General features: G+C 43.4%; 1 protein-coding gene across 1 annotated transcript in view; it reads left to right on the top strand.

Moving 5' to 3' along the window:
* Positions 1 to 24,213, top strand: part of LOC306709090 (dedicator of cytokinesis protein 3-like) — a gene marked incomplete at both ends in the record, with an annotated part of 49,463 nt that extends 25,250 nt beyond the window's left edge. Inside the window, 40 exons of the mRNA XM_079177120.1 lie at positions 3,291 to 3,415; positions 3,555 to 3,717; positions 3,827 to 3,933; positions 4,687 to 4,858; positions 5,219 to 5,316; positions 5,734 to 5,817; positions 5,918 to 6,018; positions 6,120 to 6,201; positions 6,680 to 6,850; positions 7,526 to 7,718; positions 7,860 to 7,987; positions 8,146 to 8,292; positions 8,400 to 8,498; positions 8,605 to 8,699; positions 8,901 to 8,976; positions 9,135 to 9,235; positions 9,330 to 9,388; positions 9,504 to 9,652; positions 9,768 to 9,853; positions 9,969 to 9,995; positions 10,110 to 10,205; positions 10,734 to 10,794; positions 10,897 to 10,990; positions 14,143 to 14,291; positions 15,822 to 15,908; positions 16,165 to 16,269; positions 16,730 to 16,871; positions 17,244 to 17,410; positions 19,247 to 19,333; positions 19,430 to 19,609; positions 19,715 to 19,798; positions 19,888 to 20,004; positions 20,259 to 20,380; positions 20,929 to 21,064; positions 21,605 to 21,686; positions 21,838 to 21,956; positions 22,143 to 22,227; positions 22,729 to 22,851; positions 23,018 to 23,100; positions 23,605 to 24,213. Coding sequence (XP_079033246.1) covers positions 3,291 to 3,415; positions 3,555 to 3,717; positions 3,827 to 3,933; positions 4,687 to 4,858; positions 5,219 to 5,316; positions 5,734 to 5,817; positions 5,918 to 6,018; positions 6,120 to 6,201; positions 6,680 to 6,850; positions 7,526 to 7,718; positions 7,860 to 7,987; positions 8,146 to 8,292; positions 8,400 to 8,498; positions 8,605 to 8,699; positions 8,901 to 8,976; positions 9,135 to 9,235; positions 9,330 to 9,388; positions 9,504 to 9,652; positions 9,768 to 9,853; positions 9,969 to 9,995; positions 10,110 to 10,205; positions 10,734 to 10,794; positions 10,897 to 10,990; positions 14,143 to 14,291; positions 15,822 to 15,908; positions 16,165 to 16,269; positions 16,730 to 16,871; positions 17,244 to 17,410; positions 19,247 to 19,333; positions 19,430 to 19,609; positions 19,715 to 19,798; positions 19,888 to 20,004; positions 20,259 to 20,380; positions 20,929 to 21,064; positions 21,605 to 21,686; positions 21,838 to 21,956; positions 22,143 to 22,227; positions 22,729 to 22,851; positions 23,018 to 23,100; positions 23,605 to 24,213 — 4,991 coding nt within the window. The remainder of the gene's footprint in view (positions 1 to 3,290; positions 3,416 to 3,554; positions 3,718 to 3,826; positions 3,934 to 4,686; positions 4,859 to 5,218; positions 5,317 to 5,733; positions 5,818 to 5,917; positions 6,019 to 6,119; positions 6,202 to 6,679; positions 6,851 to 7,525; positions 7,719 to 7,859; positions 7,988 to 8,145; positions 8,293 to 8,399; positions 8,499 to 8,604; positions 8,700 to 8,900; positions 8,977 to 9,134; positions 9,236 to 9,329; positions 9,389 to 9,503; positions 9,653 to 9,767; positions 9,854 to 9,968; positions 9,996 to 10,109; positions 10,206 to 10,733; positions 10,795 to 10,896; positions 10,991 to 14,142; positions 14,292 to 15,821; positions 15,909 to 16,164; positions 16,270 to 16,729; positions 16,872 to 17,243; positions 17,411 to 19,246; positions 19,334 to 19,429; positions 19,610 to 19,714; positions 19,799 to 19,887; positions 20,005 to 20,258; positions 20,381 to 20,928; positions 21,065 to 21,604; positions 21,687 to 21,837; positions 21,957 to 22,142; positions 22,228 to 22,728; positions 22,852 to 23,017; positions 23,101 to 23,604) is intronic.
* Positions 24,214 to 24,419: the final 206 nt, after the last annotated feature.

The following is a 24,419-nucleotide window of genomic DNA, read 5'->3' as shown; positions in this document are numbered from 1 at the left end:
TACGAAACGAGGAGACGGTCACAGATGAAGGCAGAGAGGATGCAGACGAAAGAGGAGAGGGAAGCAGGATGTAGGAAAAGCCAGAATAGGGCTTAAAGATTGTATAGAAGTACTTAAGCACGACATTGAGGTACTTGTACTTGGAGTATTTACATTTGATACTTCTATACTGCTACAGTTACTAGTTACTTTTCAGTGAAATTGAAAACATTCACTAAGCTCATGAAATACAATAGTTTTACTAAATTAGTAGAATACTATTGGCCTCTTGTTACACGTCGATGAGTTGTTAAAGCTCCGCCCTCTAAACTTCATTTAAACGACTTCACGAGGCTCAAAGAGGTAAAAATATTTTAAACGGCAAATTAACTCATTAATCATTTACTGACCCATCTGTTTTATCTTGTGACCCTTTGAGGGGACCCGAGCCCTAGGTTGGGAACACTAAACTACGATAAAGTAGTTCAAAGTAGACACACGGCGACTAGCTACAACAGCAAGATACACAGCGACTACGTTCACATGCACCCAATATTCAAGCTTTTGCCCTTATTCCGAAAAATGATAATATTCCAAATAAGCTGAATAAGAATATTCCAGTTTAAATGCAGCCTTGAGTACACTTATTAACGTAAAACGACCCCATGACACATCCTCATCACCGGGGCCGGTGAATCCCACGTCGTGTTTGACCGGAATCGCGTTAAATTATAGAAAAGTCAAACAGCAGGAGCTGCTTGTGCCATTTTCCTCCTTTGCGTCAGAATATGTTCATAAGGTCGACGTTGTGATATGTGTGCACATCCAAAGAACTGTCGATATCCAAGTCCTTCATAATGTTTAACAGTAGGCGTGTTTCTCCTTCTTTTCTCTTGGACATGCATCTCTACTCCAGCTTTGCAAACTATTGGCTCGTTGGTGTGAGTTGGTCGTAAACAGGAGAGAAGCCGTGTGTCACAAAGTGCCATAAATAACTTTACTTCACTGAGACTCATATTCTGAACGTGCTGGATACACATGTCCAAAGAATGCTCCTAAAACCTGAATAATGTCGACATTTCTCACAGGTCTTTATCAGAAAATGCAGAATATTCAACCAGAATATGATGTTCACATGTTCACATCTGAATAATAGTGGAAGATGAGCATGTGGACGTCGTCCTTAATGCATATTAAGATTTTTTCAATGCAGGATGTCTTTAATGGAGCGTTCTGAAATGATTGTCTTGTTGCTAGTTCTTCTTCCACCGCTGGTATCTCAGATTTGTCGCTCCCTATTTGCGTGAGATCAGGATTTAGGTCAGGTGCTGAGCAACTTATGAAGAGCAGAGGTCTTCAAAGATAACTCAAAGAAAGGGAGAGAGAACGGAAGAGGTGTGTGTTTATTTCGGTAGATTTCATCAGATAACATTGTTCTGCTTTGAGAATGTATGATCCTCTCCTCTCCTCTCCTCTCCTCTCCTCTCCTCTCCTCTCCTCTCTTCCTTCTCCCATCCTTTCCTCTCCTCTCCTCTCCTTTCCTCTCCTCTCCTCTCCTGTCCTCTCCTCTCCAGTTAGCCTGAAATACCTCCCAATATCACCTCTTGTGACTCATCCGTCCCCAAGGAAATGACTTGGATATAAATAACTATAATCTGATTTTATAAATAACTGCAATATCTTCCTCCACTGTTGCCACTGATATTTATTGCATTAAACGCTGACCTCACAAAAGGTGCTGAGGCAGTCATGAGCTACAGTGTGTTACGACTCAGCGGGGTCGTTTCTCATCGCTGAGAACGATGACGTGCGGTGCACATCTTCGTCTTAATTTATGTTGACCGCTCGCAGTTCATCTGTGAAGCGGAGGCTGAGATGTACATTATAACTTATTAACATCGCCGAGGCAGGGCGGACATGTTTGTTCTCATCGTCTGGGGGTTTGAGAGATGTCTTTGTCCTGTTGTTGTCTCCAGCTTGAGCCTCAAGAGGGCAATGACTTTGTGCATGACGTCTATGTTGGCGTGTGTAGCTTTAAAGAGCGCTCCACCGCTTTAGCATTAGCATTGCACAGGTTAAAACGAACCAGAGGAAACTGACGCCTACATGACCCATAATGCAACTTGGTTAAGCCTCAGTTCTTTTTCCGCACCATGGATGTATTATTAGAGCGGGATGCGAGGCAAACGGACTTCCTTATAAATTCATCCCAGTAGCCACTTGTGATATTTAATGTAAATATAGATCGACTACCATTATAAAAGAGTACAGATACAAACAAAAGAAGGTTTTTGAGAGATACAGGGATGAGGAGTCCTGTCTCACTGTGACGCTTGTTTTTTGTTATTTTTTTATTTCATTATTAAGATTATTAAGATTTTTTTTAGGTGTTCATGTGATCAACATTAAGTTCACTATTTAAGTTATAATAAGAGGTATAATTTAGGGCTGGGCGATAATTCAATATGATGATTTATCTTCTTTAAGTGGAATCGTATCGTGAGAAATCATATATCGAGATATATATTATGTCTTTATTCTAATTTTCAAGTATTTCATTTACACAGGAGTTTACAAACACAGGCTTTACCAATGCGGTTATTTCATACAGACTATTGAACTACCAGAAAACATGCTATATTGTGATATATAATAAAGATTTTGGCCATATCACCGAACTCTAGAAGGACTATATAAGTGTTTTGGACATTTAAAATATATCTATTTATTTAATTTATATTCTTTATATGTGTACGGTTCATTTTATTGTCCATTCTTGTTTTGTTTTCTTATTATTTGTGTGTTCGAAATGAATCAATCTAATCTAACAGAGTAAAACTGTTGACACCTCAAAATGTGAACAAAAAGTCAATATTTACTCTGTGTTTTACCTTTAATTTATAAACGGAGGTTTATAACTGTAAAACTTTCCCAAAATCTAGAATAAAACTAATTTTATTTAAGCGATGTCATCAGACGTCTTTGGGCCGAGCGGGAGGGAACATGAAGCATTAAGGCAGCAACACAACAGCTAAACATGGAGGATAGTACATTTTCATTCAAGCAACTGATTGAATCTGTATCCAGTTCCTCTAACACGTCCAGGCTCCAGATTCAAACTTCAACTTCCCAACTGGAGTTGCCTCAAGTGGAGTTGCCTCAAGTGACACTTAAGGCAACTCCAGAGGGAACCACAAAGGGCTCTAACCAACTTGTTTCTGAATGTGCAGTAGCAGCCACCTGTAGACTGATGCTGATATGTTGGTGGAGTTTCCCTTTAACTGAAGTTCCTCCTGTGTAATTTGTTTCAGGTGACATACGCAACGACCTGTATCTGACCCTGGAGCGGGGGGAGTTCGAGAGGGGCGGCAAGAGCGTCCAGAAGAACATCGAAGTCACGCTCTACGTGCTTTACGCCGACGGGGACACACTCAAAGTATGACACAGACATGAGTTTTTTGTGTGCCGTGCATGAGTCACGATCAGTGTAACCTCCCCCTCCATTCACCCACACGTTCATTTGAATGTTTGTCACTTAAAAACAATCCACTGTGCTCCTTTTTTTCCCCTCTCAGGACTGCATCAGTTTGGGCAGCGGCGAGCCCAGCAACAGCGAATATCGCTCATTTGTCCTTTACCACAACAACAGCCCTCGCTGGAGTGAGATGGTCAAGCTGCCCATTCCCATAGATCGTTTCAGAGGGTCCCACCTACGCTTCGAGTTCAGACACTGCTCCAGTGAGTCACTAATGTCCCTCAGCGCACGGGTTTGTTAGGACGTTATACAAGTAGTGGTTTGTGCTGCGCAGATACACTCTTGATGATGCACGATATTCCTTCCTTTCAGCTAAAGACAAAGGAGAGAAAAAACTGTTTGGTTTTGCTTTCACTCCTCTGATGAGAGAAGATGGGACCACGCTGTCAGATGAGAGCCACGAGCTGTATGTGTACAAGGTATGTGTGCCGGTTAACGCACACATTTAGATGTATGCTGTCTCGTTACCTTTGACCTTTTGTGTCTTTTTAAAGAATAAAGTCGAGTGCGTTAAAGTTACCCGGCTGTCTCTGTGACTTTAATGTATTTTATGTAATTAAATGCACTATCCCTCTTGTTTGCTCTCCTTCACCAAAACATGTGCAGAAGCTACACTGTGATAGCTGAGTGACAGATCCACTGATACAATGAAAAGTGTTTGGTCCAGAGGCAACTATCAGAGTTTTTCTGGCCTATGATTCCCGTTTTTAGGCCCTAAAAATCCAGAGGACCAAAGCTCTGTCTCATAAAAAAGTTATTTCAAATATGATATAATCCATCATGGAGCTTAGAGGATGTAAATAATACGTCTGTGAGGATTTTTAGTCTGCATTTGGAAATGACAATGTGCTGTATTTCAAGCGTGATATATAACTAGCACTGATATATCAATCTTCTACTCTACCCTTCATTCACTAGCATATCCCTGCCACACACGCTAACACTTAGCATGCTAGCAGTACGTGTGATCAACGAAGCTGGTTGCTAGCATGCTAAAGTGTCACCCTCAGAAGAAAAACATTTTTGTGTGGTTATCGCAGCACGTTAGCAGGCAACATTAGCCAGAAAGTTACTCAAAAGTATATTGTGCTAAGATGCTCAAACGGCACGCCAAACTTCTTTCATTGGTCTATATCTCAGTGCACGTCTCAGTAACTCTCCTCTTCCTCCAGTGTGATGAAAACGCCACCTTCAGTAACCAGGGCCTGTACCTGAGTCTGCCCTGCTGTAAAGAGGACTTCAACAGCTGCACCAACCTGCCGGCCAACCTGCCCTTCCAGAGAAGCCCCAAAGAAACCTTCTGGGTCTCCACGATACTCTGCTCCACCAAACTCACACAAAATGGTAATGGAGCACCTTACATGCTCTTCTTGTTATATATTTATTTATATATATATGAGCAAAATCTACTATCTTGATATATGTCGATAACAATATATAGCATGTTCTCTGGTAGTTCAATAAATAAATAGTCTGCATGAAATAAGCACATTTTAATCTGTATATACTCCTGTGTGAATTTATTTAAGACAATAGTTTGATTTTAACTGAGTTTGATCAGATTTTCGTGGAAATCTGAACAGTTTGTGTTTGTTATTCTCAATTTAAACAATATAATTGTGTTTTTGATCAACATACGAATCCATTTAAAGACGATAAATCATCATTTTGATCCTCATCTGTGTGACTTCACTCTGTTCTCAGTGGACCTTCTGGCTCTCCTGAATTGGAAGGCCCATCCGGACCGGGTGTTGGACATCCTCGGTCGATTGCGTCAGATTAGCGGAGAGGAGATTGTCAAGGTCGCTGTCATCACATTATTTATCTATCGGTGTGAGGGATGTATGAGTGTACTTACCGTCTGTGTGGCTGTAGGGTGAACTCCATAACACCAAACATTTAGAGCAACATGAGGAAAAGCTGAGTAATACAGTTTCAAGTGTAACTTTATTGATAATAGGTGAAACTATAATGTTATTCTTATCTATTAGATATTAAGCATTTACAGCTTTAAATTGTTCCCATGCTTTCATGTTCACAATATGCATGTTGACTCTTTAAAGTATTTCACTGTGTGAAACTGTGTTTTTCATCTCAGAATTAAAAATAGGTTTTATTGCCATGCTTTGTGGATGAAGGGGCTACCCGCTGTTTCTATTTCAGTCGGGCCTTTCATGTGACGCTCTCGTGTCGGGTGCTGTTCCTTTCTCTCCTCACAGTTCCTGCGAGATGTCCTGGATACGCTCTTCTGTCTTTTAGATGACAACACTGATAAATATGGACCGCTAGTTTTCCAGTCACTGGTAGGAAAATGAAACAACTATTACTCTGTGATTTATTTGCCGATGTATTGGTAGCGGTAATAAGAGTAACATCTATGTGTGTGTGTGTGTGTGTGCTCAGGTGTTCATCATTAACCTGCTCAGGGACAGCCGCTTCTACCACTTCAGACCTGTCATGGACTCCTACATCCAAAACCACTTTGCTGGAGCTTTGGCTTACAAGTACGAGAACAAAGCAAACGCAGAAATCTGAATTCAGATTACCTGCAAAGTCACACTTGACATTCAATTGACCCGCGTGATTTTAAACCATCTGTCTGCAGAGAACTGATTCGATGTCTGAAGTGGTACATGGACCGCTCGGCCGAGGTCGTCCGACAGGACCACATCCAGGAGGCCATGAGGGTAAAGTATCACACACACACTTCCTCCTGGTCCGTCCTGGCTCCCACTACTGGGGATTAATTAGTAGGAGATGGTAACAGAAGGACTTAACAAGGATTTATGTGACGCCTTATAAGGCCCTGCTTGCCTGCTGAGAGAAAGGAAGTTATGTAAAATCTCTACAGATATCGACGTGTTCTGCAGGCCTTCACACACCGGGGGCAAGACGAATAAATGATACGACAACCCAAAGTACTCGGCTGTGAATATTTAGCATGTGAAATATTCATACCGGCAGCGATGCAAATTTGTGACGGTTGCAACAGTTTTTTTAAAATAAGAGGTTCCAATAGATTTGTGCAGGCAGAGGACCAACCAGCAGGATCCTATTGACCCAGGAGCAACCTGATTTTCTTATTTACTTAAATGAAAGTGTTTATTTTAGTTTTGCACTTGCATCTCAAGCTGCTGCTGCTGCTGACTCTGTTCTCCCTCTCAGGCTCTGGAGTACCTGTTCAAGTTCATCGTCCAGTCTCGCATCCTGTACTCGAGAGCCACCTGCGGCATGGAGGAGGAGCAGTTCAGAGCGAGCATCCAGGAGCTCTTCCAGTCGATCCGCTTCGTCCTGAGTCTGGACAGCCGCAGCTCAGAGAACCTGGTGTTCACGCAGGTCGGATAGTTCACCCCCGCACGACAAAACACCGTCGACCTGCTCTGCAGCCTTATTTATTCTTAATCTTTGGTTATAAATGTTTTTTATTTTCTCTCTTATCCATCCTCACTATTTGCATTCATGATTCACTGATTATTCTTTTGTTTGTTACTGTTCGTAACTTATTTCGCTTTTCTTTATTTCACTTGCTTCACGTTTCATTCTGTGCATTTTGTGACTGACGCCTCAATCCCTCGCCCCCCCATCCTTGTCCTGCTCTGGGACAGTTTAGGGGTGTGATCAGCTGCATGCCTCTCTGTGGTTATGCCTCTGGGCTCTCGTCCGTCTCAGTAAGTCACAGCGCCCCCCTGTGTTGGTTCCTCTATGCAGCAGATGCTGCGTGTCCAGGATGATGTATTCCTCAGTAACTGATATGCAGCTAGTGCTTTAGATAGAAACTGAGATTATTTATGGCTGTGGAAAGAGATAAATGGTGGAGCTCTTTTGAGATCTTGCTGCTCTCTTAAGAAGATAAATAGGTTTCATTTTGGGCTATTTTGCTTTGGATCAGTGTCACTCAGAAAAAAAGCAATTTTTTGTGATGTTTTAATGTAAGTGTGTCTTATTTGAAACATGTTATTCCTCATGTACACTACATATTCCCTCTCTTTGTCCTTTAATTCTCCCCCCCAGGCAGCGCTGTTGAACAGTTTCCCTGATATCTTTGATGAGCTGCTGCAGATGTTCACCGTTCAGGAGGTTGCCGAATATGTCAGGGGCACCCTGGGGAGCATGCCCAGCACAGTGGACATCGGCCAGTCCATGGACGTAGTCAAACTGCAGTCCATTGCTCGCACAGTCGAGAGCCGCCTCTTCTTCTTCCCCGGTGAGACAATTGTTGCAAAGTGTTTTCCTTTCCCTGATGATACCCAAACAACCGTACACGTAAGCCCCTAATGTGCATTCAAAGCTTTCCAGCTTCATCCTCACTGCTTCTCCTTTTTTTTTCTTTCCTCTCCTCGCTCAGAGTCTCGTAGTATTCTGCTGCCGGTGGTTCTGCATCACATCCACCTGCACCTGCGCCAGCAGAGGGAGCTGCTCATCTGTTCTGGGATCCTTACCAGCATCTTTTCCATAATTAAGACAAGCTCCATGGTACAGTACATTTTACCGTGACTTAAAATCACATCTGATCACAAAGAAAGTTGCAGCGTATATCATTTCTATTTCCTTTTGAAATATATAGGATTATGATAATGCAGCTGAAACACTAAAGCTTTAAGCAGCATGTGTGCATCTCTGTGTTTCCTCAGGAGTCTTCTGTTCAGGAGGAAGTGGAGATGATGGTGGAGAGCCTCCTGGATGTGCTGCTGCAGACTCTGCTGTCCATCATGAGCAAGTCTCACTCTGTGGAGACGGCCAGAGGACAACGCTGTCCCCAGTGCACCGCCGAGATAACGGTGAGCTTCCACTCAATGTAGCTCTTTGACGTGCAGTAAAAACAGTCTTTTAGTTGATTAACCTTTTTAAATATGCGTGCCCCTACCTGTCGTTTTCCTTCGTGCAGGGGGAGTACGTTTCCTGTCTTCTCTCTCTGCTTCGGCAGATGACAGAGCTCCACTTCCACCATCTACTCAACAACTTCCATAGCAAAGAGGAGCTGAAGGTGTGAACCCGTCTGAGTCACGTGATCGCAGCATTTTTGCTGCAGCCCGCTTACTGCATACCTTGACTGCTGCATACCTAGGCGTTCTTATTATATCCCTTTGCAGGAGTTCCTGTTGAAGATCTTCTGCGTGTTCCGCAATCTGATGAAACTGACTATCTTCCCCCGAGACTGGAGCGTCATGAGGCTTCTAACTAGTCAGTGAGTCTGCTTTTTCCCATTTCTGTCGAGCGGTGTTCTTTGTCCCGGCGACGGTAAGGGAATACAGCCAACCATTAGATCAGACTCTTCAGATTATCCTGCTCCGAAGGTGACGCTTCTGTTGAAAGTTTTATTTTTTTCCTCTATTTTGGGCTGCAACCTCATTTCATAAACTGACGGTGTAACGTTTGCTTTCTGCAGTATCATCGTGGTGACAACACAGTTCCTGTCTCCGGCGCTGCACAAGAACTTCTCAGAGGCCGATTTTGATTTCAAGGTGTGTGTGTCTGTGTGTGTGTGTGTGTGTGTGTGTGTGTTTAGGAAACCCAGCGCTCTACGAAGCCACAAACTGGGTGAAGCTTTTCCATAATTCAGTTTGTTGAACTTGTTTGTGGTATTTTATTTCCTCTTGTTTTGGTCCGTGGTGTGTTTCAGGTGTGGAACTCGTTTTTCAGCCTCACTGTTCTGTACATCAACCAGCCCAGCCTGCAGCTGGAGGCGCTCGGCCCGGCTAAGAGAAAGAAAGTCCTGGACAAGTAAGGAACAGCCGTGTATATTCATCGAATGCATTCTCTCCGTTTTATCCGGTATTTAACTATCTTTCCATACGTCACTCGCCACTCTCTTTAGGCACGGAGATATGAGGGTGACGATGGCGTACGAGCTCTTCAGCATGTGGCAAAAATTAGGTGCGTCCGACAACCCAACTCCACACACACACACACGACACGTTATCACTGGGTGTTTTTATGAAATTAGCGAGATGAAAAACGGCTCCTTTCTGTGTGAATCTGTGTAATCCAGGCGACAACAAGCCCCACTTCATCCCGGGAATGATGGGTCCCTTCCTCGGCGTCACCCTGGTGCCTCAGACCGAGGTTCGAAACATCATGATCCCAATTTTCCACGACATGATGGATTGGGAGCAGAGAAAAAACGGCAACTTCAAACAGGTCACTGTCACATTGTTATGTCATGAACTACAGATTGTGTGCCGCTGTAGAAAAACAGCTTTTTGTCACATAATATACCCTCATCCTTTGGCTGAATGTGTGTGTGTGTGTGTAGGTGGAAGCAGAGCTGATGGATAAGCTGGACAGCATGGTGTCGGATGGGAAAGGCGATGATAATCACAGAGAGCTCTTCAGCCTTTTGTAAGCATCAAGCCTGTGTTTAGTGAGCCTGGAGAGCGATTCGCAGAGTGATGCTGCTCTCATAGTGTTTCCCTCTAACGTTTCTTCTCTGTGTTGTTTGGCTGTCACGCCGCAGGACCCAGCTCTTTGGTCCTTATCCAAGGTGAGGTGTAACGCTCTTACGGCTGAGACGAAGAGACGTGCGATTCATATCTACTTACCTCCTGCGCTTGTCGCCTTTGGTAAGAACATCCTACTGTGTGTTTTCTCTGTGCAGCCTGCTGGAGAAGATAGAGCAGGAGACCTGGAGGGAGACGGGGATCTCGTTCGTCACGTCGGTCACACGACTTGTCGAGCGATTGCTGGATTACAGGTACGATGAGATTCAGTTCCACATTTTGAACCTTTACCGCCCCCCGGGGGCCACATTGCCTGCTTGAGCGGCGTGTGTACGTTGTGGAACCTTCTTGCTTTAACTATTGGCGGCCATGTTAACAGGTGAGACTAACCACGACGCTGCATGTCGGCCGCATCGCTGCATTTTTTCCTGTGAAAATGAGTTTCGGTGTCTCTGTCTGCAGAAAAGGTTCATATTTATTTTTAACTCAAAAGTTCCTGTTTCTGTTTAAAAATAAAAGCTCTCTAGCATCTTTTTGTGGACATAATCTCTTCATTCGATAACACAAGGCTCTTATTCTGAAATATTTGCGGGACAGTGATGTGGAAAATGCAATATACTCTTAATGCAATATTAAGAGCACATGCTTCTTAACCTTTTAATGCCTAAAATAAATATAAATGACATTTATAATAAGAATTAAATTATTCATTTAGACTATTATGCAAGGCGAACTTTATGTTGAAAAAGCAACAATGCAAAAATATATATTTTCATTTGTAGGGACTGCATGAAAGGAGACGAGATGGAGAACAAGAAAATTGGTGGTTCCGTCAACCTCATGGTGAGACATTGACGGCGGTGTTTTTAGACTTCAGAAACACGTTCACGAACAATTCCACACGTAAAATAAGATGTTGACCAGTATTTTTTAATTCAACCCCAGAACTTCTACAAATCTGAGGTCAACAAGGAGGACATGTACATCCGTTACATCCACAAGCTGTGTGACCTGCATCTCCAGGCAGAGGACTTCACAGGTAACAGAGACTCTGGGGCATTTCTTGTGACGGTGCAAGGTTTCTGGCTTTGTTCTGCCTAAAGTGGCCTTTTTATACCTCTTCCTTTCATTGGGTTTTTTTTTGTAGTAGAATAGATGCGGGAGAGAAAGGTTTAAGGTTGCAGGAAAAACAGAATATGTAGACCCGGATCATCATCACGGCTGTATGTTTCTTTTGGTTGAAGGCCACGCACACACATGGTCCGCCCACACATGGTGGTTTAGCTTTTGTTCAGCCGATTAGTGTTCTCAAGGTGCCGTCAGACCGAGTTTCACTCCCCATTGATTTCTATAGAAGAGCGAAGTATTCACACCATGTTTTGCTTCATGCGGAGTCCGATTGAAAATCACGAGGCCAGTTTGAGGGAGGGGTTGGAATTTACTGTTCATTCAGTAAAACATTGATTGTTAACGGCCTCGGTTTTATAAATGCATGACAACATATTAATAACACAAACAGCAGAGAAAGAGGGACGCTGCTCGGCTGCAGTGGGTGCAAGGACAGCGACAGATAATTCATAACTTTGTGGATTCCTGTTTTTAACGTGCTAGCTATGCTAGCTCGTGTAGCTTATAGGCACGATCATTAGTCTTTATTATTCTTATTAGCCGATGACCTCCCATACTTCCCAGCAGACCTCCGCCCACCTTCACCCTGAGTTGAGGTTTAATTAGAGAGAGTAACTGAACATGTGTGAGTGTGCTTTAAAGTGAGTGACTTTAGAGTGACTTTAAAGGTTCAGGCCTGGATGTCTTCTCCTGCTTTCTTCACCGGCGACAGCTGTAGCCAGAGAGGCTTCATGTTTTTATTTCTCCCGATATCTCAGGAGCGCCTGGAGGGAATTTCTTCAAATCTGGCACAAATTTCCACTTGCACTCAAGAACGAACTGATTAGAATTTGGTGTTCAAGTGACGACATTCTGGCCAGACGTTGGTGTAAACTGCAACATGACTGGTTGGCAGAGGAACACAACTTTGAGGCGGTGAATGTAGTGTTTTTAGTTCTCTTTTAAAATAATTTTTAACAAATTAAAAGAGAGAGTCTGGCGGCCTCATCTTATTACAACTGGTGAAACTCCACCACAGCAGACTGGATGCCCTGTTGAGCCGCACATTAGGACGGTAATAGATATGAGAGTGTCGAGGTAGAGATGCAGATAGTTTAACATCAAGACATTACACTGTTGCTTCCGGTGACTTATATCACATTGGTCCATTTTATATTAGAAAAGGGCAAAATAAGTTATTCGGAGGGCGATTATGGTAAATTTTAATCATGTCTGGTAATGCGACACTCAATCACGTAAACGGGAAATTAGAGGAAGTCAGTTAATGTAATCGCGTAAATGGCTTTAGTGTTCTTGCTTTACTCACGTTATTGGTAGCGGTGGCTTTATTGTGTTCATGTAAATGTGGCCAAATCTGAGTAATTAAATGCAACCTTATTCATCGGTTACGTAAAACAAACAAACAGGCAGCTGGCGAGATAATTGAAAACACATTTTATTGTTCCGCGGAGTCGGCTGTGATTGCACATGTGGTTATTGTGTGAATCATTGTCTAAAAACAACCTCTTCTCATCATCAAAGATGTGAATTCAACAGAGAAAGAGGCTTCTTCTGTCTTTAGTTTTATACTGCGGATGAGATGGACACATGTTGTGTTTATTCTAAGGATGCAACTGATGACTATATTCATTATTGATTACCTTTTTGGTTAATCTATAAAAATGTGAGAAATTAGTGAAAAATGCACGTCACAATTTCTGTAGCCCACGGTGATAAAATAGTAACTCTCAAAAACCCAAAGATATTTTATTTGTTATCTCGTAAAACGAAGAAGTAAATCCTTCTTTCTGTCAATCGAATAATCCACTCTTATTATTTTTTATCATAGTTTTTACAGCCAAGTCAAATATCTAAAGAACAATTTCAATGTAGTCACTAATATTGTGTCTTTTATTTCACTCACTGTCACTTAACAATAAAGTCGAATGCCCTTCACGGTTGATTGAATCGTATCATACAAACAACAGTTTTCATAGTATTTATTCATGTATTTATTTCAGAGGTTGAATGATTTTTAAAGATATAATAACGATAGTTTGGAGCAGGACGAAGCCAATAGCGGATTAATCGCCTAATTCCTTCTGTTGCATCTTACAAAGCATTAATGTTGCAAATGCATATCAGTGAGGAGGAGCCTGAAGTCTGTGATTTCATTTCATAAATGGATATTTACCTGGTTGGATTATTTGAAAGAGAAAATTGTTAAATAAGAGAAAGTAACAGTTGAATGATTTATTTTCCTGCTTGTCTTGTATTGTGGATACAGAGCTGATAGTGCTGCGTTATTTATATATAAGAGAAATAAACAGAAAACGGTTTAAATGTAACATGCGTACAACTTGTCAGCTGTTCCCCTGCACCACAAAGGTTTAGCTCACATTTATAATCCTATCGGCAGGAAGAACAATGCGTAGAACGTCTTTTGGAGATTTTATTGAGTGGAGAATTGCTTTCTGAAAATGTATCTCTAATGTAGTCTACATTAAAGCAAGTTAATCGAGCCCAGTTCCACGGATTAGTTTGTAAAACGTCATATCTGCAACGAATAATCAGCCAAACCGATTAATCGGTCGAGCGATAATTCATTTTCAAAGTAAGTACTTTATATGTGAGCGTGATGTAAAACAGAAAATGCTAAATTTAAATAAAGGGAAGACAAATGTCTCAAAACAACAACTATTAATTAGAAACCATTGAATGCAGATTAAACGGTATTTACTGGACAACTTTGGGTTTGAGAATTTCACAGAATCTTGATTTTCCTTTTGTGTCAAAGCAGCCGAGCAAAACTGAAACCAGGAGCGAAGAGCAGCCGATGTGATTTAAACTGTGCACTTTGCACCTCTGGACAAAAAAACATACCCAGCATGCTCTGGGCAACTTGTGCTTTATGCAACTGACTGCGCTTTGTGTCACTCCGTCATCTGCTTCACAAAAACTGGACCCAAAAATATATTCATCGCTGTGGCCAGACGGTACAAACTGTTCAACATCTTTACTAGATGGCAGATAACACACTTTTACACCGATGACGTTTGACCTGTACCCCTTCCCCCACAACAGAGGCAGCGTTCACCCTGCTGCTGTACTGGGAGCTGCTGCAGTGGGAGGACCGGCCCCTGAGGGACTTCCTCCACTACCCCTGTCAGAGCGAGTGGCAACGGAAGGAGAACCTGAGTCGTAAGATCCTCCACTACTTCAACAAGGGCAAGGCAAGTCAATTCTCACTGCACAAGATTCACATTACGTTGTGTAGCTTTCTTATTTTGTTGTTTCTTTTTTACCACGTTCACGTGCTCGCATCTGCAGTGCAGCTGTTCCCAAACTAAATTACATTTATCCGTCATTAACATTAAGAGTGAGAGAGAATCCTGAAGTGTTTTAATTATGTTTTACATCGAAACTTGTTAGTATTTGTACGAACTAAACTAGATTTATACCGTGGTAGAGAAGTGCTTTTTTTATCTACTTAACAATACTACAGTATAAAAGTCTAAAGGGTTACTTCAGTAAAAGTATCAATACCACAGTATAAAATACTACAGTGTAGAATTATTAAATTCTAAATGTTACTTAAGTAAAAGCATCAATACCAATGCATCATTTATTACAAGCCCATGTAGGTTGAATATTGTGGAATAAGAGTATAAAGTAGCTTAAAAGTGGAAATACTTACGTAAGTACCTCAATACTGAACTAAAGGACAGAACTTGAGTAAATGTACTAACGCTACAGGTTTATTAGCTTCAAAGTAACTTCCTTTCCACAGTGTTTAGAGCATAAACACAACTGTGATTTATTACAACAAAATCATCTAATTGCTTCGGTTTATATCAGGAAAGAGTTTTCTGCGCTAAAGCAAACCCTGCATATCATACAACAGAGACACAAACATGCAGCCTTTGCCCTCACTAATACTCAGGAAGGGTCAGACGTCTGCTCAAATGTGATTTGCTCCCCCGAATCCTTCCTCCCTGGCTGGTTCTCCTCAACGAGATGAAATTAGTGGACTGGTCTCAGAGCGTCGGAGCTGAGGAGGAAATAAAAGTGGCCTCCGTCGTTAAGTCTTTGTCATCTCTGGTTTTTATCGCTGCTCTGTAAGTAGTCCGTACCGGTGGAATCTCCCGTTACTGTTACTGTTACTGTTACTGTTACTGTTACTGTTACTGTTACTGTTACTGTTACCGACGTAAAGATTCTTCCGGCACAAATAGAAATCTGTATGCGCTGAAAAAGCACCGTTCATGAAACATGAAGTAAAAGTCCGGTAAACAATTCAACCTACAAATTGTTTTTTTTTTAATGTCATTGGTAGATGCTATTTATTTTATTTTATATCATTGAACAATAGGATTTATAGTAAACAGATATCGTGTTCATGTACAGGAGCTACAAGAAGAAAGAGATTTTGAAATCAGATTGGTCTCTTCTCAGTCATCACATTTTGAATTCCAGATATGATATTCCTACTTACAGCTCCGACCTTTAAATTATAAATACAGCTCGGCAGACAAACAGGACTCGTATAGACCCTGAAGGAGCCCCCCCCCCCCCCCCCCCCCCCCCCCCCTCACTTTGAAATGATGAGGCTCATTTAAATTCTTCTAATGTTGAGGATGACGCTGCTTAAATCCATCAGCTGTCTCACTGATTCTTCCTGAGACGTTTGTCACTTTAATGATTCATTCTCTTTATTATACAGGATGACTTAAGCTTCATTTATCTCATTTGTGACTTCGCAGTGCTGGGAATATGGAATCTCTCTCTGCCGGGAGCTGGCTTTCCAGTACGAGACTTTATATGATTACCAGAGCCTCAGCTGGATACGGGTAAGTAAAGTCCTGCGTGCTTCCTGTTATTATCAAACAAGCAATCCTCTGTGACGCTGGAAAAGTGAGATCTTCAGCTCCCTCTGTCACCGTCATCCTCGTATGTGGTGCGAAGCGCGTATGGCGTCAAACACAATGGTCCCAATCGACTGTGCACGCCCACACTCATCGGGGGGGAAGCAGAGGCTTCAGTAATGTGTGTGATTAGACCATTAATCATCGTGACTCTTTTGCACGTTTTATTGTTCCGTGACAGAAAATGGAGGCAGCGTATTACGACAACATCATCGAGCAGCAGAGGATCGAGCCGGAGTTCTTCAGAATGGGCTTCTACGGCAGGAAGTTTCCGTTCTTCCTCAGGGTAAATCCAGTCTCCTCTTCGTCCGTGCTGACACAGATGTGATTCTGCCGATGCGTACAGTTACTCCGCTGCAGGAGCTCGTTTCGAGAGCGAGATGAAGGGACGGGCAGTCGATGTTGAAATCCATCTACATCCAGATACATATTTACCCGTTTTGATGATGGTGCATCATCATAAAATATAAGAACATGTGTCCACTACCGTCTAAATATCTACTTTCAGTTCGTGGCTTATTTAGCCAAGAAAAATAACAAACCTTAACATTATATAGTTGTATTGATTGGGCCTCATATATTTCATGGTGGTAGATGCTATGTGTGTATGTAGCCTACTGTAGGCAGTGCATATGTTTCCTAAACCTAGCCACGTAGCCTCAGAGTTATGTGCAGCGGTTCCTCATCAACGTGTCACTGTCGGCCTAGAATAACTCCAGCTGTTGTCTTTCCCCTTTTTTCTGCAGAACAAGGAGTTTGTCTGTCGCGGTTATGACTACGAACGACTTGAGGACTTCCAGCAAAGGATGCTGGGAGAATTTCCACAAGCCATCGCCATGCAGCATCCCAACCAACCCGACGACACCATCCTGCAGAGTGACGCTCAGTGTATCCTACTCGGCTTAATAAGAATAAAAGCAACAATTACTGACTTTATAAAGTCATGTGTAATTTATTTATTTTAGGTTATAAATCCTCAATTTTTAGAAGGTAAAATTTGTGAATATTTGGCATTATTGCCTGATAAAAATGATTATTAATATTGTTGACAGTTCATTTCAGTTTGCATCGATTAGCTTGCACTATGTATTGCTTATATATGCGTTAAAAAGAGGAACACGGTATGAAATGATTTCCATTCAGGCAGCGAGAGCAAACGCTCTCTGTAAGCATTTCCTGTGAATATCCCCCCCGCTCTTCCTCCTCTGTGAGTATGCATGTCCGTCCGTCTGTCACTTCCTTGACACTTGGCCCTCTAAGACTTGCAGATCTACGCCGTGACTCCGGTGTCAGACATCTCCGACGTGCCTCAGCTGGAGCGTGTGCCCGAGAGGATCAAGAGCTTCTACCGCATCAACAACGTCAGCCGCTTCCACTATGACAGGCCTTTCCACAAGGGGCCCAAGGACCGCGAGAACGAGTTCAGGGTACGGTGAGCCAGCAGCCCCTCCCAGTCCATCTCTGCATCACAGTTTAGTGTGTGTGTGTGTGTGTGTGTGTGGGGGGGGGGGGGGGTTCAGATGCAACACTAGTCAAAAACATCAAATGGATTCATGCAGAGGCCTTGCAGCTCATGCAAGTCAAGTCAATTTTATGTGCATAGCCCAATATCACATATTTGCCTTTAAGTGCAGCATATGACACCATCTTTTTTAAGGGAGAGAGAGCGACGAGGAGAACATGCACATAAGGGAGAGAGAGAGAGAGAGAGAGAGAGAGAGGAGGAGAACATATGCACATAAGGGAGAGAGAGAGAGAGAGAGAGAGAGAGAGGAGGAGAACATATGCACATAAGGGGGAGAGAGAGAGAGAGGAGGAGAACATGCACATAAGGGGAGAGAGAGAGAGAGAGAGAGAGAGAGAGAGAAAGAAAGAGAGGAGAACATATGCACATAAGGGAGAGAGAGAGAGAGAGAGAAAGAAAGAGAGGAGAACATATGCACATAAGGGGGAGAGAGAGAGAGAGAGAGGAGGAGAACATGTACATAAGGGGGAGAGAGAGAGAGAGGAGGAGAACATGCACATAAGGGGAGAGAGAGAGAGAGAGAGAGAGAGAGAGAGAGAGAAAGAAAGAGAGGAGAACATATGCACATAAGGGAGAGAGAGAGAGAGAGAGAGAGAAAGAAAGAGAGGAGAACATATGCACATAAGGGGGAGAGAGAGAGAGAGAGAGAGAGGAGGAGAACATGCACATAAGGGAGAGAGAGAGAGAGAGAAAGAAAGAGAGGAGAACATATGCACATAAGGGAGAGAGAGAGAGAGAGGAGGAGAACATGTACATAAGGGAGAGAGAGAGAGAGAGAGAGAGAGAGAGGGAGAGAGAGAGATGAGGAGGAGAGGCTGTATATTATATATTTGCTATAACAGCCATGTATGACTGAGAAAATGACCTAAACTAAAGTTAGTCTGTTTCTACAATCTGTGAATCGTTTCAATTCTTTCCCCACGCTGATGAAAATATACTTAATATTTAAATTTGATATATAACTCCAGTGATGAACTCAATCTGTATCATCACTATTTTAAGTTTACATACAGCGATTAAATGAACGTGTGTCATTGGAGGTCCAGTATTTATCTGATCATCGTGTATTATCAGGGTTTATTATCTTGTTGCATTTGTTTGTTTTTAATAGAAGATGATTGAATATTGAAATATTAATCACACGAGTTAATGTTATATTAATCAGGAATTAAAAAATAAATCTTTTGAATAAGCAATAAATTAGTTGTTAGATTAATTGACTAATTATATTTAGATTTAAATGAGATTTATTGATGAAATAATCGTTCGGTCGAGCCCTAATAAGAAACAGAAGAGCAGCGAATCTTCATCTTGAGTAGCAGCAAATGATTCATGTTTGAATGAACGATTAAAAGATAATCGCAACGTTTTAGTCAGAATCCATTAAAGGTTTCAGCCGTTATTGTGTTGTACGTCTTTGTTGTTCATATACTCATTCTCTTTGTATCTAGTCCAGGTTCACGACTCACAGTGCTTCAGAGACTTGGACCAGACATGATACTGTACTGTAGTTTCTGACACAGTGACCTAAATTTGGAAACAAACCACACCAGGATTTTTACTCCTCACTGAACTGACCTACATGCACGTGCTACACTAAAAACACTCTCTTTCACATTCTTGTTATTTATCTGTCACACGCGGTCACTTCTCCAGCAGACCTGCGTGATGTTGCCAGATGTTCGGCTCACAGCCGACCGCATTAACCTCTTGTTCTCTGCTCTGCATGTTCTAACAGAGCCTGTGGATCGAGAGGACAACCCTGATCCTCTCCCGTCCTCTCCCCGGGATCTCCCGCTGGGCCGAGGTGGAAAGGAGAGAAGTGGTGAGGAGCTCCGACGTCACCTTTTTTGTACGGCACGTGTAGATTGTCATACGCGCACACGTGCTTCCTTCTATCATGCGTGTGTCTTGTTTCCAGATGGAGGTGAGCCCTCTGGAGAACGCCATTTATGTGGTGGAGAATAAAACCCAGGAGCTGCGGACTCTGATCAGCCAGTACCAACACAGACAGCATCATGGCAACATCAACCCGCTCAGCATGTGCCTAAATGGGGTCATCGACGCCGCCGTGAACGGAGGCATCGCCAGATATCAGGAGGTAGCGACGCCGGGACTAAGCATTGAATGGGTGGATGTGTTGACTTTTGTTTTAACGGCGTTGCGATAGATCCTCATCCTCTCGGCTCCTCCTCTGCTCCAACAGGCCTTCTTCGATAAGGACTACATCAGCAGTCACCCAGAAGACACGGAGAGGATCACACATCTGAAGGATCTGATGCAGGAACAGGTCCGAGGTTTTGAATTTAATCACATGCGGTTCATGTGATAATTCGTGCGAACATCCTCCTCATTTTGTCTCTGATTTCACGTCAACAGGTGCACATTCTCGGAGTGGGGCTGGCTGTTCACGAGAAGCTGGTGCATCCGGAGATGCGTCCCCTGCACAAAAAGCTCGTAGACCAGTTCCACATGATGAGGACCGGTTTACATCATGTGAGTAGTTCAGCATGGGGCTCAGATCCATAAATCATTATTACATTATTACAAGCGATCTTGAGACAATTTCCTCTCACATTTATGACCATAACTCAAGAATTCATATGCTAATTATGACAATTTCTCACAAACGTCAAATTGGATAGAATAAAGAAATGATGACATTTAAGACAGACATGGATGTAAACTTGTTTTATTGCGTGTGAGAGCAGTGTGAATATTCAGAGCAGTATATGGTTGGGTCCCTGCAGGGCGTGCCCGGCGTGGACCGATTCGTCCCCACGGGCTGCCAAGGGGTCAACTCTCCCAGAGGCATCCTCTCCTCCCACAGCCACATGAGCCCCGAGAGTATCCGCCTCATACACAGACACAGGTCAGACACACACACACACACACACACACACACAAACACACAGACACACAGACACAGTTACACTTGTAACCACAAACCTAGACTAGCATCTTCAATCTCAACCCAGAATTGACCATGAAAAAATGTGGTCAGGTTTTCAAATTGAAAGTAAGTATTTTACGTCCAATCATCCATTTTTTTAAGCTGATCATCCAGTTCAGGTTCACCTGATGCTGAAGCCTATCCCAGCATGCATTGGGCCGAGATGTCACCCACACATAAAAAATAATAAACACCTTCACCCTAGAATCTCTATTGGGAAAATAAAAGCCGAGATATTGCCAATATTTATTAGGATCTAAAGCTCTGACAGGTTGATTTGACTGCAAAATGCCTTATGAATATATATAATACATACAACAAAATGTCTTCTCTTCCCTAAAATGATTGAAAACTGGTTCATGAAATCTAGCTACACACACACACACACACACACACACACACACACACATTCATGAACACATGGAGATCAGTGATTTACAGTCTCCAACGTCGTCTCCGTCCTGCAGCCCTCTGAACCTCCAGGGTTCGATCCGTCACTCGTCCTCCTCCCTGTCCTCCCACACGTCGAGTGAGGCGGGAAACCTCGTCATAATGACAGACGGTCTGATGGGGGAGCACCCCGAGGAGGCGTTACACATGCAGGTAAGACTGGAAGACAACAAACACACACCGGCATGAATAAAGTGGAAACAAGGTCAACGATTGGTGGATTCTTTAAGGTCGATGTGCTAACGATAGTTGGGAGCAGGAAAAAACATACATACATATTCCTGGAGTGAGGAGAATCATAAACTCTGCATATTCATTTCATGAATGGCATGTTGGCGAGTAAGTTAAAGTAATGACACAATGATAGATATGACACAAGGTTTAGTCCACATTTTCTAATTAATCTGCCAAATGGATGAATTAGTCGACCTCTAGTGGAAATAGAATGAATTTGTATTGTACTTGTAAGCTTAACTTTAACTTGTTTCAGGATGTAAAACGTACAAAACTACTCGGATCATTACTTTTTGTGAATTTCAACATTGATACTGTACCTTTAACTGCATTTCAGTCCTGCACATAAACTTTATTATAAAAGGCAGATACACCAAATACAGCAAAAAGAGGTTTTCTCTCACAGAACAGGGACTTTTAAAGTTTTTGTTCTTATTAAAACTATGTTTCGTTTCGCAGCCGAGCCCCTCCTCCTCCAGCCTGAGCTCGATCCGCTCCAACTCCTCCCAGATTATTAACTCTGCTCCCTCGAGTGCCAGAGGTAAGTAAGAAGCACACACATCAGAGGTGGATACAGACCGAAATGCTTTGAGAATTGGAAAAAATCTTTCATAGATATCTATAAAAAGTACGTAGAAGAAACCGCTGCCGGTAGAAATGTTGAGATTTCAGCGTCTTTTCTTCTGTCACAGGCTCTCCGTCTCTGCCCGATAAGGCCAAACACAACCGGGAGGTGATGATACTGTTGCCGTCTCATCGTGAGAGGGTCAACAACTCCTTGTACTACAACATGGCAGAGAATGGACAACAGGTGGGACAGATCTACAGCACCATACATGTGTATCAGTGTTCTAAACACACCAGATGACAAATATGTTGGTAATCATTCACATCAACGGGTGTTAAAATGTTCATATGAGGTTTTTGTCATTTGTTTTTAACGCGACGTTAAATAAAACAACGTACTAACTTATAATGATACGCTTCTGTGTTACAGAACAACCACATGCAGCGTGCCTTACTTCAGCAAATTAGCCCGTGTAAGCCGTGTGCCGATCCTCACATGAATCTACCAGATAAAGGTGAGAAAACAGGCCGACGTGTTGAGTATTACACGAGACGTATCACATGTTGACCTGTTAATAAGACGTGGACACAGTCACCGTGATGTCAGCCACTGGTTTGTAGACGCCTCGAGTTTGGCTTTATGGCCGGAGCCATCTTGAATATTTAACCATCGCCATCTTACATTTTTGTCCGTCGCCATCTTGGCTTTTTGACCTTGAAAGATGCTGAAAGAGGTGTTTTTTTATTTCATTTTTTTTAATTTACTAAATGAACATCATGCTGTATTGAAGAAGACTTGATACTAGAGATTGAGACCATAAACTCATGTTTACAATGTTTACTGAGGTAATAAATCAAGAGAGAAGTAGAGTCATTTTCTCATAGACTTCTATACAACCAGAGGAGTCGCCCCCTGGTGGCCATTAGAGAGAATGCAGCTTTAAGACACTTTGCTTCACTTTTCAGACCCGGACGTTGCCGCCTGGTGTTGACATGTTTTTGTTTTCCCCCTCCAGTGTTTCCAAACGCTCCCAGCAGCTGGAGTCTGGATGGAGAGAACAGGGAGCAGGTGTCCTACATGCCAGCTTCTACCGGAGGTGTCATCATGCCACCTGTCCCCCCCAGGTCCTTCCCACCAGGTACCTTATCCCCTTTTACTCCACACTCATCGTTCTTTATGGGGGTTTAGAGCTTTTTTTGAGATGTCGGCTGGATTTTTTTCGAGGGCTATTTAAGACCTTTACGTAAGAGCTTTTAAGCAATGTATGAATTCATTATCTCTCCATATGAATTTCACTTTTGCAGGACACTTCCTGATGCACTGTGATGCGTTTCACCACCAGAACAGCGACCCTCCCCCCGCCCTGCCCGTCCGCTCCCTTCGAAAGGTACCGCCGTGAGAGAAGCGTTATACGTGTAGTCATGAAATATCAGACGCAAACAGCTCTGTTGCCAGATTATTTGGCCTTTCTTCCTCAATTTACATGCATACCCTCATGTAGAGACGATGATGAAACTGTGATCCTAGCTTTGGAAAACCTATTTCCAAGTCTTTTGTCATGGTAACCTTGTTTTCACAGAAGCTTCCATTTCCCCAAGTTGTCAACTCCCACACACATTTTCTTCACTTACAGTCAATCTGTTGTACGCACACCAGAGCAAAGCCCGATGATGGAGCGTAGACACACATTTGTTTCACTCCAGTAGTCGACTTATAATTACAAAGCACATCTTCAAGTGCCTCAGTGTTTGAAACACGGACGACGTCAGAATGATGAAGTAGTTGTTCTTTTACTCGCAACTTGTAAATCCAGTATTTCTGACAGCACGTGAAGGCGAGTAGAGATGACACCAATGACACCCACTCACTCTCTGACTCTTTCTCTCGCCAGTCTCCTCTCCACCCGATCCCCGGCTCCCCCACCAGTCCCCAGTCAGCGTTGGGTGGCAGTAACTCCACTCTGTCCGGCAGCGCCAGCAGCGGCGTGTCCTCCCTGAGCGAGAGCAACTTCGGAGGCCAGTATCCGGACCCGGGCCCCATCAGGAACGACGCGCTGGAGCCCCTCCCCAGCCACCTGTGGTCCCCGCCTGACGAGTACCTGGCCTCCCCTTACCTGCACATCCACTACGGCGGGCCGGAGATCGACTCCGTGGACCCGGTCCGCCCCTTCCACTACCGCAGCCCCGCCTCGCACCCGCACAACCACCCGCACCCTCACGCCCACGCCCACCCGGGGCTGGACGGCCACTCCCACGGGCCTCCGCCCCACCACCACCCCCCCATTCACGGCCCCCACCACATCCCGTACCGCAGGCCTCAGCCTCCGGCCGTGCCGCCCAAGCCCTACCTGAGGGAGGGCTGCATCCCCGAGGAGGACCTGCCGCCCCAGCCCATCCCGCTGCCCCGCAGGATCTTCCACTCCCCCCACGGCCACCGGGAGGACCAGGGGAAACACCCCTGGGAGCAGTGCATCAGCGAGGAGCACGAGGAGACGCAGTGATGAGGAGGCTCCGGCTATATCTCAGTTAGAGCTTTTTTTTTTTTTTTTTTACTCCTTGTCTCCTCCCCTTCATTTGCACTGAGATAAAGCAGCAGCAACAGGAAGGAGTCTCATGCGAGGCAGAGTGTGTTCAGTCGCCCCCGTGATTTAATTTCAGTGCACATGAAGGAAAGAAAAGAGGGAACCTCCATGAATCTCCAGCACGA

This window comes from Pholis gunnellus, assembly GCF_910591455.1.
Source record: "Pholis gunnellus genome assembly, chromosome: 2".
Lineage (NCBI taxonomy): Eukaryota > Metazoa > Chordata > Actinopteri > Perciformes > Pholidae > Pholis > Pholis gunnellus.
This window is presented reverse-complemented; position numbering and strand designations above follow the sequence as displayed.